This window comes from Rattus norvegicus, chromosome 8, assembly GCF_021556685.1.
Source record: "Rattus norvegicus strain SHRSP/BbbUtx chromosome 8, alternate assembly SHRSP_T2T, whole genome shotgun sequence".
Classification (NCBI taxonomy): Eukaryota; Metazoa; Chordata; class Mammalia; order Rodentia; family Muridae; genus Rattus; species Rattus norvegicus.
The window spans coordinates 61,420,742-61,437,823 of record NC_141541.1 but is presented as its reverse complement, the minus strand read 5'-3'; the positions used below and the strand labels follow the sequence as shown (position 1 = coordinate 61,437,823).

General features: G+C 42.6%; 1 protein-coding gene across 1 annotated transcript in view; it reads right to left on the bottom strand.

The window, feature by feature from the left end:
* The window catches only part of Exph5 (exophilin 5), a 76,663-nt gene extending 69,349 nt beyond the window's left edge, over positions 1-7,314 (bottom strand). The window contains 1 exon segment of the mRNA NM_001427285.1: positions 7,049-7,314. Within this exon segment, the coding sequence (NP_001414214.1) occupies positions 7,049-7,167 (119 nt within the window). The 5' untranslated portion in view covers positions 7,168-7,314.
* Between the last annotated feature and the right edge of the window lie 9,768 nt (positions 7,315-17,082).

The following is a 17,082-nucleotide window of genomic DNA, read 5'->3' as shown; positions in this document are numbered from 1 at the left end:
ACCACGATAGTGTCCAGAATACATAAAGAAAAAAAAAACCACAACAGTAAGAAAACAAACAATTCAATTAAAAATATGCAGAAATTTAAAGAGACATCAAAGAGGATACATGGAAGGTGGACAACCACATGAACGTGTTTATTATTAGTCATTAGGAAATGCAAAATAGAATATGATAATATCACATGCTTATAAAATAGGGTAAAATAAAAATAGTGAAAACATTTAATAATCAATATTAGACTTCCCAGAACTGTTCAGAACTGTGAACATAAACTTCTTGTGCTTATAGATTATCTATACTGTACTATTTTATTATAGTAGCCTGAGTAACTAAGACAAAACTCTCATATTCTACTAATAGGAATACAATATATTACAGCCATTAGGGAAAATAACTTTGCAAATACTATTTGAATTCAAAAACAGACTCTGGCAAGAACGTTCCTTATAAACACTTATGTTCATACAATAGTGTGTATAAATGTTTGTAGGACTTCTATTCAAGGTCACCCAAATCTGGAAATAATCTAAAATGTTCCTCAGTGGGTGAAGTAATCACCTATGGTACATGTATGCAGTGGAGTAGTACTCAGCCCTGCAAAGGAACGGATTCCTGGTGTATACAACAACTGGCGACATCTGTATGGCACCTTTCTGAGTTGAGGAAGACACTCTCAAGGGTTATAGACTCCGTTTTCATGTAAATAATAAACATAGATTTAAAAGTAAACCCAGCGTGATGAGGGATGGGAGAGTAGCAGCCAGAGTAGGTCACATGCCTCCGTTAGTCTTTTCCCATCCCCCTATTCCTTCAACTACTGTTGAGTGTGCTTTCTAAAAGCTAAATTAAGGCAAAGTCAATGCTAATATTAAAAAAAAAATCACAATCGTCTTTTGGCGGTGGGGTCTTTGGTCACAACAGCCCTCCAATTCTTCCACCATTAGAAGCCTAACACAGGGCTTGGGGAAGCGGACTACTATGATGTGCTAATTGACTGAAGTACAGCCTTTAAAGCAGGGCCACTGGCAGTGTCAACAAGGAAAGATTCTGGAAGGCAGGAGTGGGAGGAGATGAGCTGTGCTTCTCAAATTCACAGCCTGGGCAGCAACTTACTGCACACGCACTCGCGTGTGTGACTGCGGTAGATTTCTCCCCTGGGTGTGGAAGGCACAGTCTCACCATCACCACCCCTGCAGAGAGTAAAAAGGGAAACAGGCTCATACTGACCTAGCCTGACTGCCCCCCCCCCATGCCTTGACGTTCATTTCTTGGTTTTTAAGATCATCTGTGGGAATGAGAAAATATTTTTAGACTAGCCTCAATCTGACTTTCTGTTTCCATGTGGTTGCCCACATCTCTCTCCCCCTTACTTTGTATTCTTTACACGGTGGTTCCATTGGTGTAGCTAGGCATGGACTGACTACCAAGTGTCCAACTCCACCCAAAATAATCCTTGACCACCAGGAATCAACACTTCTCCATAATACTACAGAGACAGTGACAAGGGCAGACAGGTTACTAGACATTCCTTTAAAAGAAAGTATTTACAGCCTGCGAGCAGAGCTCATGTCTCCCATCCTAGCACCCAGGAGTCTCAGACAGGAGGATGGCCAAAAGTTCAAGGCTAGCCTAAGTAAGCAATGTAGTGTGTTCCCAGCTAGTCTCAAAAAGAAACACGGCTGGGAAAATGGCTCAGTGGCTACAAGCCGTTCAAGTAAGGACGGCACCCACAGAGAGGCCAGACTGTGTGCTCAGCAGGCAGGCACTGCCATGGAAATGAGAGGCAGAGAGAGCAGTGCTTGCAGCTAGCCTGGGCTGTCCCACAGCAGGAATGACAAGGGAGACCTCAAAAGCAAGATAGAAGTGCAAAGAGTTGTGACGTGACTTCCACATTCCCACTGCGGAGGGCATACACCCATACGCATATACTACATGTAAAGTAAATAAACAGATAATAAATAATAAAATAATAAATAATTAATAAAAATACATTAAGGCAAAAATAATCAAAGTCTGCATTGCTTTATTACCGAAACAAAGCAATTAGTTTTTAAAGAACCTGTAACTGTAACAAATTAAATAGTAACGAGAAGGTTAACCTCCCATTAAATATTATTCCTAAGAGGAAACGCTTTCTTTTTTTTCCCCCCAGAGCTGGGGACTGAACCCAGGGCCTTTCGCTGGCTAGGAAAGCGCTCTACCACTGAGCTAAATCCCCAACCCCAAGGAAACCCTTTCAACAGTTAGGAGTATAGCCCTGTGAAATGCATGCATATATACGGTCAGCAAGAAGGCTCAGCTAGAAATCACACGTGCCCCCAAGCCTGACAGTCCGAGTTCGAGTTCGAGCTCCTGGAGAGAACCAACTCCTTCAAGTTGTTGCCTGACTTTCATGTAAGTACTAGGATGAGGGCACACACAACCCACGCACACAAGTGCACACACGAATACACACACCACACCACACATGTAGACAAACAATTGTAAAAAAATTAAATGAATATAGGGACAGAGATAGCTCATTGAGTAAAGGTGTCTGCCCACAAGTCTGACCACTGGAGTTTGATCTCTAAGACCAACATGGTGGACTGAGAAACAACTTCTGTGCATTTCCTCTAACTTCCACACATGTACTGTAGCATGCACATGCTACCACCACCACCAACACCACCACAAATAAATAAATATAAATAAATAAATGAATAAATAAATAAATAAATGTAAGATACTGATTTTAAATGCACAATATGCATTTTAATGTGTATGTATGTTTTTATAAATAAGTGGATATACATGCTGAAGTTAACTGTTTTCCTTAATCCCTCCTCTGCCTATCTATTTATCTGTCTATGTATGTATGTATGTATGTATGTATGTATGTATGTATGTATCTATCTATCTATCTATCTATCTATCTATCTATCTATCTATCTATCTATCGGCAAGGTCTCTCACTGAACCTGGATCCTTGGAGGTATTATTAGCGAGGCGTGCCTTGCCTGTGGAAATCAGAAGGAGGTGTCAGATACCCTGAAACTGGAGTAACCTGTCTGTGAGCCACCATGTGGATGTAAGGAAGTGAACTCAGATCTTCTTCAGAAAAAGCCAGTGCTCATTACTGAATCAACTCTCCAGCCCCTACTGTTAGCTTTATAAAAATAAAGATTTCTGCTTGGCCAGATTTAGGATGAAAATAAAAGCAACCACATAAAAGTCCATGCAGATGTAAATATGTAGAGATAAATGTGTATACATTCAATGTGGGAAAGAGAAAAGTTTTTTAGAGCCAAATTGATCTTGGCTCACATTAGATTCGTATGTTGTGAACTATAATACCCTGGGCAAGTTTCTTGACCATGTTAAATGTCATAATACTTGACCCAAGAAATTGCTGTGACTACTGCTCAATGTTGACAGGCAAAATAATTTTAAGATAGATTAGATTTGAATTCTGCTTCTACTACTTACCAAGACAGTCAACTTTTATATGTAAGTTTCCTTCTCTGTGAAATGGAAACTAAAAGGTGCCTAGCACGCTCCTTGGGATATTCATCTACTCTGTACAGCACGTTTAGGACAATGATCAGTATACAGTAGGTGCCTAGTAAATGTTAGCTGTTATTATTAGGACAGTAACTACCATAGCTATATAAGAGGTAGTACCTAATAAAGGCTGCCCCAGCGATCTCCTCTTAGGTAAGCCTCCTACTAACACATGTCTAGGAAGTGGATAACTGGGTCAAAGGCCAGGTGTATGCAAATCGTGCTCTTGATCACTGTGAGGTTTAGCATTGGCTGGACAGATGGCTCAGCAGTCAAGAATGCACATTGCCTTTGCAGAGAACCCAACCGTGGTTCCCAGCACCCACGTCAGGTCACTTACAACCACCCATAACTCCATCTCTGGAGGATTCCATCCCCTCTTTTGGTTTCTATGGGTACCTGCAGTCACATGCAAATGCCCACACAAAAATATGTATATACAGACAATTAAAAATAATAAAAACAAACCTTTTAGGGGAAGTTTGAAATCTACTTAAGTCACTAACAACATGCATGCCAAGGGCATCTCAAAATTAATTTTCCATTATTATTGTGACTCAACATTGCCCCATTTTTTGTTTACTGCTTACCTATATTCAAGTGTGATTGATTTTTTGCCTATTTACCAACTTGAATCTTGGTGATTAAAATTTGAATGAACTTCTTATGGGTTAGAAACATTATTATATTAAATGTAAATCCTCCCCTAAAAACTGAAGGCAAAGAGGTTGAGTACTGATGAAGATCAGGAGACGTCCCTGTCCCTACATGATTAAGAACTCTTGGGGAGTTCTGTCTCCTACATTAGGACTTCAACTATTCCTACGGCACTCACATTGACATTGTTGGCCCCATGTAATAGTCACCTTTTTTTCTAACATAGGAATTGTTTTTAGTTGTCTTGTTGATATTTCAATTCTATCATAAATATAGTTTATCATATCTCTCAGCTACCTCGCCAAGTGCCTTTATCTAGTAGTGCCTTACTGTCTTACCCAAGGGAGCCCTACTTCAAGAAGCTGGTTCTAAGGAGCTACATAGGCCCTAGCATCTCCCAGAAAGGCCCTTTGAACTGTTTCTGAAGTTACAGTCTGGGATTGCATAAGTCATGCACCGTGAGATTTTATTTGGAAAATATAATGATCATACTTTACAAGATAATGAGCGGAAGAGGCAGCTGGCTCGTGTGCTACCCTGGGCCATTTCTGCAAGCCAGTGTCAGCGTCAGAGATGAATGAACACAGTCCTGAAGCAGGGGGGCAATCCTGGGAAGATGTGGGTATTCAACGGTGGGAGCCAGGAAGTAACCAAGAAAACGAAGGAGCCAGGGTCGTTACTTTGGGCATTTGGTCCAGTCACCCACTTTCCCTAAAGTGCTTTTACGCACCAGGGGGTGAGGTTTTAAACTGGATGATTACTTTAGTAGTTTATCAGTTATAATATTTGCTTTTGCTTTGGCAATGTGGCTCTTCTTCGAGTGCTTCATTCAGGACACGAGCACCATGAACTCACAAGATGTGCTCTAGTCTTCCTGACACCTAAGCTTTCACCATTTGCCATGTGTGCATAGACCCAAGACACAATTCGAGGTTGTATCTTGACATCACTGGATAGAAAAAGGCAGCTGTGGCAGACGCTTATAACCCAGAGCTGTGAGGTAAAGGGCAGGAGAACTGCTGGGGACTGTTGGCCACCAGTCTGCCTAGCTCAAGGAATGTTTCAAAGGAATAAGACAGAGAAGGATAGAGTAAGGCGCTAGCTGTCTTCCTTTGGCTTCCATGACTGTCCACATGCATACACATGTGTATATATTTCACACACATGCACCACACACATACAATATATACACAATAGTAAAAGCATAAAGAGGTCCTCTATACCCTTTATCTATTTTCCTTCAGTTGTCATATTTTATGTAAGTCTAATACAGTACAGAAGAAATTCCCTTGAAGGAATTTAAAATAAGTCGTATCACTTTCTAAGACTGCAGCTTGTATAAATACCGTGTGCCAACAGATTGTACATTGGAGCTACTTATTCACTTTACGCCCCAATATCAGCCCTCCTCTCCAAGCTCTTCCCACAACCACCCCCTTCTTCTCTGAGAAGGGGTCACCCCCGAACCCCCAAAGCACATCCATTCTCACTGAGGACTATAATTTTAAAAGGTTCAAGTTGATCCCTAAGTGTGAGCCCTCCTCCCTCTCACTGTTTCCTAATTCTGCCCTGCTGTCCCCTCATACATAATGGCCACCTTTACAGGACAAGGAACATCCTATTCTGAGCACTACAGTTTGGGAGCGTCCGAGTTGCATATGCTTCGAAGTCAGCCGTAGGTTTTCTATGTTCATCTTTGAATGGGTGGGGACACCCTGTGTGGCCAATGTGCATATGTACCGGCACTCACGGGTGAGGGTGAACCCAGTGCTTTCGGAGTGAGCGGCTTTTTATGTGATTGGAGGGGACTGAGCCTGAGTTTAAAAAGCAGAGTGTGATGAACTCTCCATTCTCAAACTTTAACCGCCATTGCCCCCGCCCTCCCGAGAGAGTCATATAGGAGAAAGAGCGAAGGGGGGAGGCTTGTGTCTGGTGCCTTCTGTCTCTGCAAAGACTAAGAGGGTCCCATAATTGGAAGTTTGTCCTTGGAAGGGTTTCTTTAGGGGTGAGGGAGGGAAGGGTGGAGGTGGGAGGGGCTGATTGGAATTGGGAACCAGAATGACTTCAAGGCAGCTCTCTAAACTCCAGCTTATGCCATGCACTGTGGGCTGCGTGATATCTTGGATTTCCTCCCACACTTCACTGCAGAAGACTTGAATAGGTCTGTGGGCCCGTGCTCCGGCAGGGGAAAAAAAAGTCAACTTATGCTCCCAAGAATTACTTCTGGACTCAATTTGCTAGTTTTTTATTCCTCCATTCCTCTCTCACCTACAACATTGCATTTATTAATAAGGCCATTGGCTAGATCCCGTAGAAACTCCTCCTTACAGCACCACACCACAGCCAACCCCACGTTGTCTTAAGTCCATTCACACACAGGACCTCTGGCAAGTTCCCGATCTCTCTCGGGCCCTGGGCCTCTGGCTTGGAGGGAGCTGCTGCCAAGATCCAGTTCTAGGGAGTGCCGTACAAAAACTCACGTGCCCAAAAACGGTCCGACCTTATCCCGAGTAGCCTGTGACGCACCGGAGCCTGAACCCCTCCCAGCAGAGGTTAGCCCAGGTGTCCTGAACAGCGGGGACCACGCACAGAGAAATGCAAAGAAGAAGCTACTTTCTCCCACCTCCCTGCGGAGTTCTGGACTCGCCGCCAACCTCGCTGGGGATGGAGAGCCTGGAGAGAGGCCCCAGGAGGCATCTGGAAACCCAGAGGAACTACGTAGGCTCCCTTTTCCCACCCCAAGCAGCACCTGCACAGGGTCCCAGCAGGTGTCCCTCGGTTCCCTGGGAAACTAACAAGATGCAGGCCCAGCCCAAGAGGAGGAGTTCGGAGTTCGCTTCGTACCTGATCCTGTCCTTCTCTGCCCTCCGGAGTTCCTCATTTCTTTCCAGTACCTGGAGGATCTTCCTGGCTTCTTCCTCGTTTAGGAAACTAAAATCAAACCCTTGAGGAACTTTCTTCATTTTCTCTCCCGTGTGCGAGCTATGTGTACTTAAGCTCCTTGGCGCCTCCTGTTACAAAGCCATTTTTCAAGATAATAAAGACTAGTTTTCCCCGAACTTGATCCCATAGCCCATAATAGCTCCGCGCCTTTGAAAAGCTAAAACCACAAACCTCGGGACCAGCCCACACATACAGGGCTCCTTTTGACAACACCTTAATGACATGTTTCTCTCAACTTGTCCAACCGAGATGCAAAGTGAGTGACTAAATGCAGACAAGGAGCCAATCGCGTTTGGGGGGCGGGGCGGGCTTTGCAGCTTCTCTTCCCCTCTCCCTTCCCACTCTCTATGTGACTTGTTAAGCAAACAAGCCTACATAATTCTGTCTCTAAGAGAGGCTTACCCTTAAGTGTTAACCCCAAAGTATTTGCTTGGCTGTTGCTGTTTGCGGGAAGAATTTGGCTTGGCTGGAAGAAAGACTGAGAAGGAAAAAGATTCACGACTAATCCTGTCAAAGATCGAGAACAGGAAAACTGGTAGGAGCTTTCGAGTCCGTAGAAGTGTTACCTTATTTAAAAGACCAGGGAAGCCTAAACTCACTTTGTCTCAGAGGGACTCACAGAGGGGCTGGCATTAGGCTACCCTTGGAAATGAATTATTTGCCAAACTTGCCATCTCCCTCCCACACACAGTCCCATTGTCTCATAGAAAGTCGCTCTCAGACATTGAAAAGCCGACAAACAAAAAGCCCCACTTACAGCATTTTAGAAGGCAAATCACAATCCTGTGCAACCACAGAAAGTGCTTTTTTCCTAGAAAGCCAATTATTCCACGACATAATAAAGTCAGGTATTTCCAAAGATTTAAAAACGATGAATGTCTTTCCAGAAAACTTGCTTTCTACATAAAAACAATTTGTCTGATGGACACACGTGCCCTAAGACCCTTCATTTAGTTCTTCCTGATGTGATTATGATGGCCACTGGTATTTACGAGGTATGTCCACAAATACCACCTTTTCATGGTAAATAAAGGGAAAACGGTCAAAACCATAAAGTAAAACATGGCTGCTTTTGCCTCTGGTCCCTTGTCTTATCTTAATTACCATTCATGGCATGTCTGAAGAGACAGCCTTTGAAATAACTTTTTGTGGGTGTCTATTATCTGCAAGAAGTGGGGATCCACTCTACATGTCAGTATTGAACTACACAGAATGCCTTCATAGATTGTCGCCATGTTAATGATGGCAGTTTGGAAGTCTGTCATGTACACACTGTTCAATTATTCTTTTTTTTACATTTTTAAAATATTTATTTTATTTGTATAAGTGCACTGTAGCTGTCTTCAGACACACCAGAAGAGGGTGTCGGATCCCATTACAGATGGCTGCCAGCCACCATGTGGTTACTGGGAATTGAACTCAGGACCTCTGGAAGAGCAGCCAGTGCTCTTAACCTCTAAGCCATCTCTCCAGCCTTTATCCTCCATTTCTTTATTCTTGCACGTTCCTTTATGAGGTATACAGACTGACTTTCTCTGACTTTAGTGGAGAACTGGACTGCAGCTAACCTATTCTGGAACCTGTTCCATGAAGTCATTGTATACACACTAAATAGCATAGTCCTTTTCTCGTAATCCAGTGAGGGGCTTAGCATGGATAGAGATATAATTACTTAATAAAAAGAAGTCTCTGGGCTTGAAAACTGCTTTGGAAGTTAAAAGTACTTGCCATTCTTACAGAGCCTGGCTCCAGTTCCCAGTCCCCATGTTGGGAAGCTCATAACCAATTGCAATCCCAGCCTCAGGGGCATCCGATGCCTCTGATTTCCTTGGGCACCTGTACTCATGTACACACACCCATACATTTATTAAAAATAATGAAAGTATAAAAGTGCCATGGAGTAGACAAAAGAAATTAGGTATAGCTAAGTGGGTCAGTGAAGTTTGGGATGAAGTATGAAGAAGAAGATTTGAGCAAGAAGAAAACAGCGGGAGGTGGGAGAAGACACATGAGTCTATGCTAGGCAAGGAGAACAACAGTGGGCTAGATCACAGAAAAGCGCCGTTGGGGTCTTCCCATATCCGTTTGGTTCCTTTGATCAGTGGCCATGATGAGCACAAATTTGAAGCTAAAAAGTACAGAGGCATATACGAGAACTAGTAGGTACTTGATCTGCTTGGCTAAAATATAATTTATTTCATTTTATCTATTGTTTATTATCTATCTATCTATCTATCTATCTATTTATCTATCATCTACCTATGTACCTACCTACCTATTACCTACCTATTTTTGAGACAAGGTTTTATGTAGCCCTAGGTGGTCTCAAAATCCTTGTAGCTGATGTTTGTAGCCAAGCATGGCCCCCTAAATGTCTGAAGCTCCTGTCTCTGCTCTATGAGTCCTGGGATTGTAGGCCTGCACCACCACACTCACCCTAGAGCATACATTTCCAATGCCTGTGGGGGTTACTTTTTATATATAAAGCAAAGACATGCATACAGCACATAGGTAGATAACATTTCAGGAAGGGGGATTAATTTTAAAAAGACTTCCTGGAGGAACAGTAAGGAAAGGTTTAGGAGCACTGGATCAGCACATTCAAAAGCACAAGGAGAATAAAACGGGCTGAGTTTTATTGTGAGTGTTGTCCTAAGGAGTCTACTCTTTACTATATGAACAGCAAGGGGCCAGCTCAGGTTTTGAGGGGGACAATGACATAGTTGGAACTGAACTTTTGGAAGATGACTCTGTTGGCTAGAGACAAGGAAGGGTGGACAGAGGATGAAAGGCATATACAGAGATTAAGTACCTGCCACTCATCTACAGGGCAATATCCAGCAAGGACTGGACACCTGGAGAAGGGAGAGAGAAGTCATGAACTTAAACCTGGTTGCAAAAGCCTTGAGACTAAACAGTATGGACACGGCAAAGGGTGCACAGTGAGTAAGACTGGGCTGAAGGCTTCAGTGACCAACCCCATCATTAACACCGAGTCATGCTTCATCCTCCGTCATGGCACTGTAGGGAGCACTATTGGGGAACTTTTATCCTGATATTTTACATGGAGAACTTTTGGGGATGGGGGGTCAATCCCGCAAACCACACAGGATGCGTAGAATGCTTTCACTGGGATTAGGACCACAGCATTCCAAAGTAAAACTATTTCTTATTCAGCCATCTGTATGCAATCTTAGCATCTGGTAACCCTTGGCAACCCCTGCCCAGCCTTTCAGCTAAACAGATATTCATCAGTATGAATTTTAATACTAACAGTTGCAAAGAGGAAAAAAAAAAAAAACTTCAGGAACCTCCCATAGTCTACCTTCTCCAGGTTGTTGGCCAAATTCCAGCAGAAGGATTCTTGATAATTACTTAGCCAAGAGAAAGGCAGATCATATCATTTAATTGAATGTCTCAACTTTTGCCTTGGAAGCCACTTTGGACTCTGGTGGGCCATTGAGAAGCAACTCTGGGGTCAGGGATAGCTTTCTCACTGTTATATCTTTCTTACCTACTTGGGCTCTTCTCCCGGGACAATCTCTTTCTACAGCAGATTATGGGGTGTGCTTGGTGGCAGCTCTCAGTTTAACAAGCAAATACATGTCAGCTTGAAAATAAGATGTTGGGGACAGGCCTTTATTAGTAATGAGGGGATGTAAAGCTCAGAGAAGAGCCTGTACGATCGTTCACTCCAGGTTTGGCTGTTCTGTTTGGCAATTGATTTTACAATCCTAGATAGAAAGTGATTCCATTTCAGTCCCACCTGAGGCTCAGTCCTAAACCTGTATGAATGGAGTACGATTCCATGAAAAATATTCAAAACTGTCTAAACCTTTGCTCCTCTTCTGACTTATGAAATGAAGATCATAGCAGAACCAGTCACACAGGATTTCTGTAAAAACGTCAATGGCAACACAAATAAAGCAACAAGCAGAGAAACCCACACAGCTTATATTTAAGAAATGGCCTCCATGAATAATCTCTTTGGACACAGAGAAACACACCATGTAAAGAACACGTGAAAGCCTGTTGGCTGTGGAAGCAACACTCATTTGTTGAGCTGAGAAGAATTTGAAACCGTAATGTGGGAACCCTGTAGTTGTGTTAGTTTTCTTGCAGCTGGGACAAAAAGCCTGAGAAAAGCAACTGAGGAAGGAAGGGTTCCCTTTGGCTCAGAGTGCGGGGCCTGTCAAAACATGGAAGATGTGCAGCTAAGAGTGTCCCTAGCTGTTGGCTATCAGAGCCTGGCCACATTGCATCCACAGTCAGGAAACTCAGAAACGCATGCTGGTGCTCTGCTTGATCTCTCTGTCTTATTCAGCCTGGACTTTGTGCCACAGAAATGGCCTCACAGATCCATCCAGGTGTTTGTTTCTGCTGTGGTGCTAAACCCACACAAGATGATAATCAATGAACTGTCACCGATGGAGACGTAAGTCTTGGGTTTACGATTATTGCTGAGGTTTACTGTAAGAATGAGGCTTAGTTCTGCAGGTTGATTTTTTTTTCTTTCTGCCCGTGCTTCCAAATCTGCCTTGAGGAGGAAATCCAAAGCAAGGCTTGCATTGCAAGCAGACATCTTTGGTTGTGTGACGGAGATAGTGACTACCGGGTGCTACCGGCTTTCTAATGGAGGAGCATCACCCCATAAAAAGCATGCATAAAAGAAGTCATGTTCTTACTGTTCCAATCAGATAGCTTATTCCTCTACCTACCCTGGGAAGCACAAGTACTGCTTAGGTATAGAGGCTCAGTGAAACTACAACCCTAGAAATCCCCTCAGAAAAATGATGGGGTGTTCCTTAGATAATGTTTATCGTGTGTAAGTGTAAGAATGCACAAAAGATTGAAACTCTATTAGCTATTTGAGTATATTAGTTATTCATATAATTATTTTGTTTGGACTTTTAGAAGTGACATTATGTGAAAGTGTCCTACAATATATAGTGTCCCTTGCGTAGCTCTGTAGTCTTCCCTAGGACAATGCAATATCTTGGACCCTTGAGTAATCTGAACTTCATAAGGGAGTCATAAGGACTTTGGGGCCTTTAAAGAAGTTCTGAAGGGTTGGGGATTTAGCTCAGTGGTAGAGCGCTTGCCTAGCAAGCACAAGGCCCTGGGTTCGGTCCCCAGCTCTGAAAAAAACAAAAACAAAAAAAAAACGAAGTTCTGAGTCTTGATGTGACAAATGGCATAAGTATATGATTTGGGAACCCAAAGCACCAGACGAAGTAAAGATAGGGAGACTCTGGCTCACTCATGTCAGGGTTTAATAGAGTTGGTGTCTATATCTATGGTGGTTTGACCCAGGGAGTGGCATTATTAGGAGGTATGGCCTTGTCGGAATAGATGTGGCATTGTTGGAGAAAGTGTGTCACTGTGGGGGAGGGTTTTCAGAACCTCCTCCTAGCCACATGGGAGCCAGTCTTGCCCTGTTTGCTTTCGGAACAAGATGAGGACAACATTTACTTGGTGCTGCTAACAGGTTCTGAGGTTCAGTCCATTATTATCATAGTGGGGAGCATGGCGGCATCTGGACAGGCGTGGTGCAGGAGGAGCCGAGTGCTCTTCATCCTCACCCAAAGGAATCCAGGAGCAGATCGTCTTCTGGGCACCAGGAGGAGGGTCTCCAAGCCCACCCCACAGTGACACACTTCTTCCAACAAAGCCGCACCTCCTAATAGTGCCCCTCCCTGGGGCAAGCATAATCAAACCACAACATTTACAACAAATCCTATCTGGCATCATTCCCCAAAACAAAACACGAGGAACCTGACAAAACCCAAGGCTGAGTAGCACATGCTTTTCCCTGTGGTTCGAAGCTCAGCCCTCATCATCACATTCAAAAGGTGGAGGAGGAGGGCAATAGATTTTTGAGATTTGTACAAACACCCAGAAAAGTATCATACCTCCGTGTATTTCACGAGCCCATTGTTACCATGAGAGCAGAACGTGAAAAAGGTCAGCTCAATAAACAGACAAAAACCCAATAAACATGTCACCATCACCCTAGTGACCACAGATGTTCAGAAAATCCCAAAATGCCAGAAAACAAAAGAAGACAGAAATGCTTAAATACATTACTAATAGAATTTATTCCAGAAATACAAGATTATTTCAGCCAGATATGGGGCACATGCCTATAACCCTAGCTGTTGGAAGGTACCGGAAGAGCTGGAGTTCAAAGACAGCTTGGGTTATATGAATCCTTTCACCACAATCATATTTCAATATTAACAAAATTGCAGAATTACCCCGTCAAGAAATCAGAAGAAAACTCTATGATCAAAAGCTCTTTCTAAAATCCAAGATGGCTTTTTTGGCTAAAACTAACCTATCTTCATTATATTCATCATCCTTACTACCAAGTGTGGTAGAACATGCCTCAAGCCTCAGAACTTGGGAGACTGAGACAGGAGGATCATGAATTTGATGTTAGCTTGGACTACTTAGCAAGATTTTGTCCAAAAACAGCACAAAGCAAAACAAAACAACCCCAACTAACTGCCCAGCCAAAGAAAAAGCTCAGTAAAGTAGTCTTACAAGGAATTTGCTTTGTGTGATGAGGATTAGTTTGTTTCATCTATTAGCAATGTCATAGTAGTGATTAATTAATGACAAAGCAAAGAGATACAGTATTACCTGTATAGTCTCATACTATCATGGTTCTACTAGTTACTATAGTAAAAAGAAAAGCAGTAAGTTATAACTCTCAGGGGGGGAATTGATTAGACATGGATTTTATGAACTTAGAAAAACAAAGAAATCCACTTTGAAATTATTAGAACTGCTAGGTGTGGCTATATATGCTTGTAATCCCAGCAAACAGGAAGCTGAGGCAGAAGGATCAGGAGTTCAAAGCTAGGCTCAGCTGCATAGCAAGTCTGAATCTAGCCTGGGGGCTACGTGAGACACTGTCTCAAACATACAAACAATAGCAAACTATTAAAACAGCTAAACAATTAGAACAAAGAAGAAACGTGTAAGTGGCCAGAGTTGGATCAGTGAGCAAATATTTATGAATGTCTGTTAGGAAACATTTTGGAAATTCTGCAGCAAAGATCTTCTTCTTCCTCCTCTTCCTTTCCCCCTTTCCCTCCTTTTCCTCCTTTTTTTTTTTTTTTTTTTTTTGAGAGACAGTTTTGCTGTGTAGCTCTGACTGTCCTAGAATTCACACCGTAGACTAGGTTGGCCTTGAACTCAGAGTTCTATCTGCCTCTTTTTCTCTCAAGTGCTAGAATTAAAGGTGTGGGCCACCATCACCAAGCCAGAAAAGATATTCTTGTCCCCAAGAACATTATTTACTTTCTAATGGGGAGAGGTGAAATGAAAAGAGAAGAAAGAAGAGGAGAAGAAGCCAATATAAGTTTAGAGTGTGAAAAGAACTGTGATCCAAATAAACAGGGAGTGTAGGGGTGGGAGAGAGAGGCTGGATGACAATGACAAGGTGCCATTTGAGTCAAAACTAAAGGATAAGAAGCCAGACTTGCACAAAACCAGTAAGTGACTATCCTCAAAGGGACACATGTTTGAATAAAATGTCGGTAAGGAGTAAACAGGTACTGTCCCTGGAATCTTTGAAACCTTCGTGTAAGAAATAATCTACTGCCCCAGATATTGTGGTTTAGGGACTAAAGGCCTCAACTGCTCTGTGTCGAGTTCTATGCCAGGATCCCAAAACATAGAATTACAAAACCAAACTATCCTCTGAGTCTGCATTTCTGGAGGAAAAGACAGGCAATATATTTTCTAAGTGTGATTAGAAGACTACCAATGCAAAATGACAGAGGAGGTCCTGTGAGGAGGTGAGGACACACCTTACATGGAGTAATGAGAAAGCCCACTCTGAAAGCAGTCACATGAAGGGTGTCTGAGTACAGCCTTGAGACAGCCAGAAGGGTTTTTTAAGAAGAGGGAAACATCTAGACACCTAGGCAGGAGAGAGACGGGCATCCTCTGGGCTGTTTATAGACCTTGGTAAACAGACATTAAAGAAGACTGCAGACATGCATGTGGGTCTGATAAGGCAAGAAGACTAGGCCCCAGAGATTAGATCATGTCTTAAGGGCATGGGCTTGGAGTTGGGAGTCCTGTGTTCTAACTCTCGATGTGTGACTGGGCTGGCTCTGCCTCCTCATCTGTCAGGTAAGGGGATGATGGAGCCCAGCTCAGGATGCAGAATGAATCTGATGATGTATGTGTAAGGAGAGAGGAGGAGAGAAGGGATAGGAAAAAGAAACAGGGAGAGAAAAGGGGTGGGGAGAGAACAATTCTCTCCAGGCAGGTGGCCTATTGGATTCCATTCTACTGTCCCTCACTCTGTTCCCACAGCTTGCCCATACTGGGATGAGGAAGAATACCTAGACGACATGTTTTCTCTGCTTCCAAGCAGAAGGAGTTTCCACTTCTGAGAAGAAGAACTCACCCTAAATCATTTGTGATATTTGGTTAATATTGTTTTAAATAGAAATCACAGTATGATACAAACACTGTAGAAGAAAAAGGTGGTATAATCTTGCCTAACTAAGGGCTGTTCTCATGTTTGAAAATCACTCTGAAGTTCTCTGAGGTGCTGTACGTGGGTGTGTGTGTAAAGACGGTTCCCATATTTGACTATCACCCTGACATTCTCTACAGTGCTGTATGTGGGTGTGTGTGTGTCTGTGTTATCTCTGTGTGTGCAGTGTGGGAGATGGAATGTTCCATTTTCCTTTCCCCATGCACAGTGCAGACTCTAATTAACTGCACCATTGCTGTTAACATACCACTTACCTCTAATCTAGTAGTGGCTCAAACTAAACCGGAAGTTTTATTTTCCTCACTGTGCAGTTTAAAGAGAGTCTGCAAGAATAGTTGGGTATTCTCTCATTTTGATGGGGAAAAAGCAATCAAATTTTAAAACTAGATAAAAAATATTATGTTTAATGTGTTTAATGCAGTACCAAAACCGTACATAGCTGTAGCTATAATCATATTTGAACACATGTGTAGAACAGTCAAGATAGGCATGATAAAACCTTTCTTCCTTTCTTCCTTTCTTTCTTTCTTTCTTTCTTTCTCTCTCCTCCCTCCCTCCCTTCTTTCTTTCTTCCTTTCTTTCTCTCTCCTCCCTCCCTCCTTTCTTTCTTTCTTTCTTTCTTTCTTTCTTTCTTTCTTTCTTTCTTTCTCTCTCCTCCCTCCCTCCCTTCTTTCTTTTTTTCTTTCTTTCTTTCTTTCTTTCTTTCTTTCTTTCTTTCTTTCTTTCTTTCTTTGAGCTGGGTGGATTTCTCTTTGTAGCCCTGGATGTCACTGAACTTGCTCTGCAAACCATGCTGAACTTGAACTCAGAGATCTGCCTGCCTCTGCCTCCCAAATGCTGGGATTAAAGGCATATACCACCACCACCCAGCCAATAAAGCCTTTTTATATCACAACTGAAAAATCTCTGTAGAGTTCCCAGATTAGCTGGATTTAAAATGTTTTCAAACTTTGTAGAGAGCACTCTATTGTAATGTTTTAATATGTGCATGTGCACACATGTGGGCACATGTGCATGCATGAACATGCCATGGTATATGGGTAGCAAGCACCTTTATAGGCTGAGCCATCTCAATTGCCCCTTTCAGGGAGCTGTAAAGTGTTTTACAGAAACCGATTTTTATAGCAATGCTTTGCTATGCATCCCAAACCAGCCTTGAACTTATAGCAAGCAACCTTTCTGTCCCAATCTGAGATTAGAGTCATGAATTATCATTCCCACTCAGCATTAAAATTATTGATTTCATAGTGCCTAGTACCTAGCTATCATCCTGTGGTATTTGTTATTTGAACATTGTTCCTTCTGGAGACTGTGCCTGCTTCTATGTCTTATTAGAAGACTGTTAAAAGCTGCTTGTTAACTTTGTGTGCACATCAGGTTACATCATGCAAATAAATCTTTCATTAGATGTTGG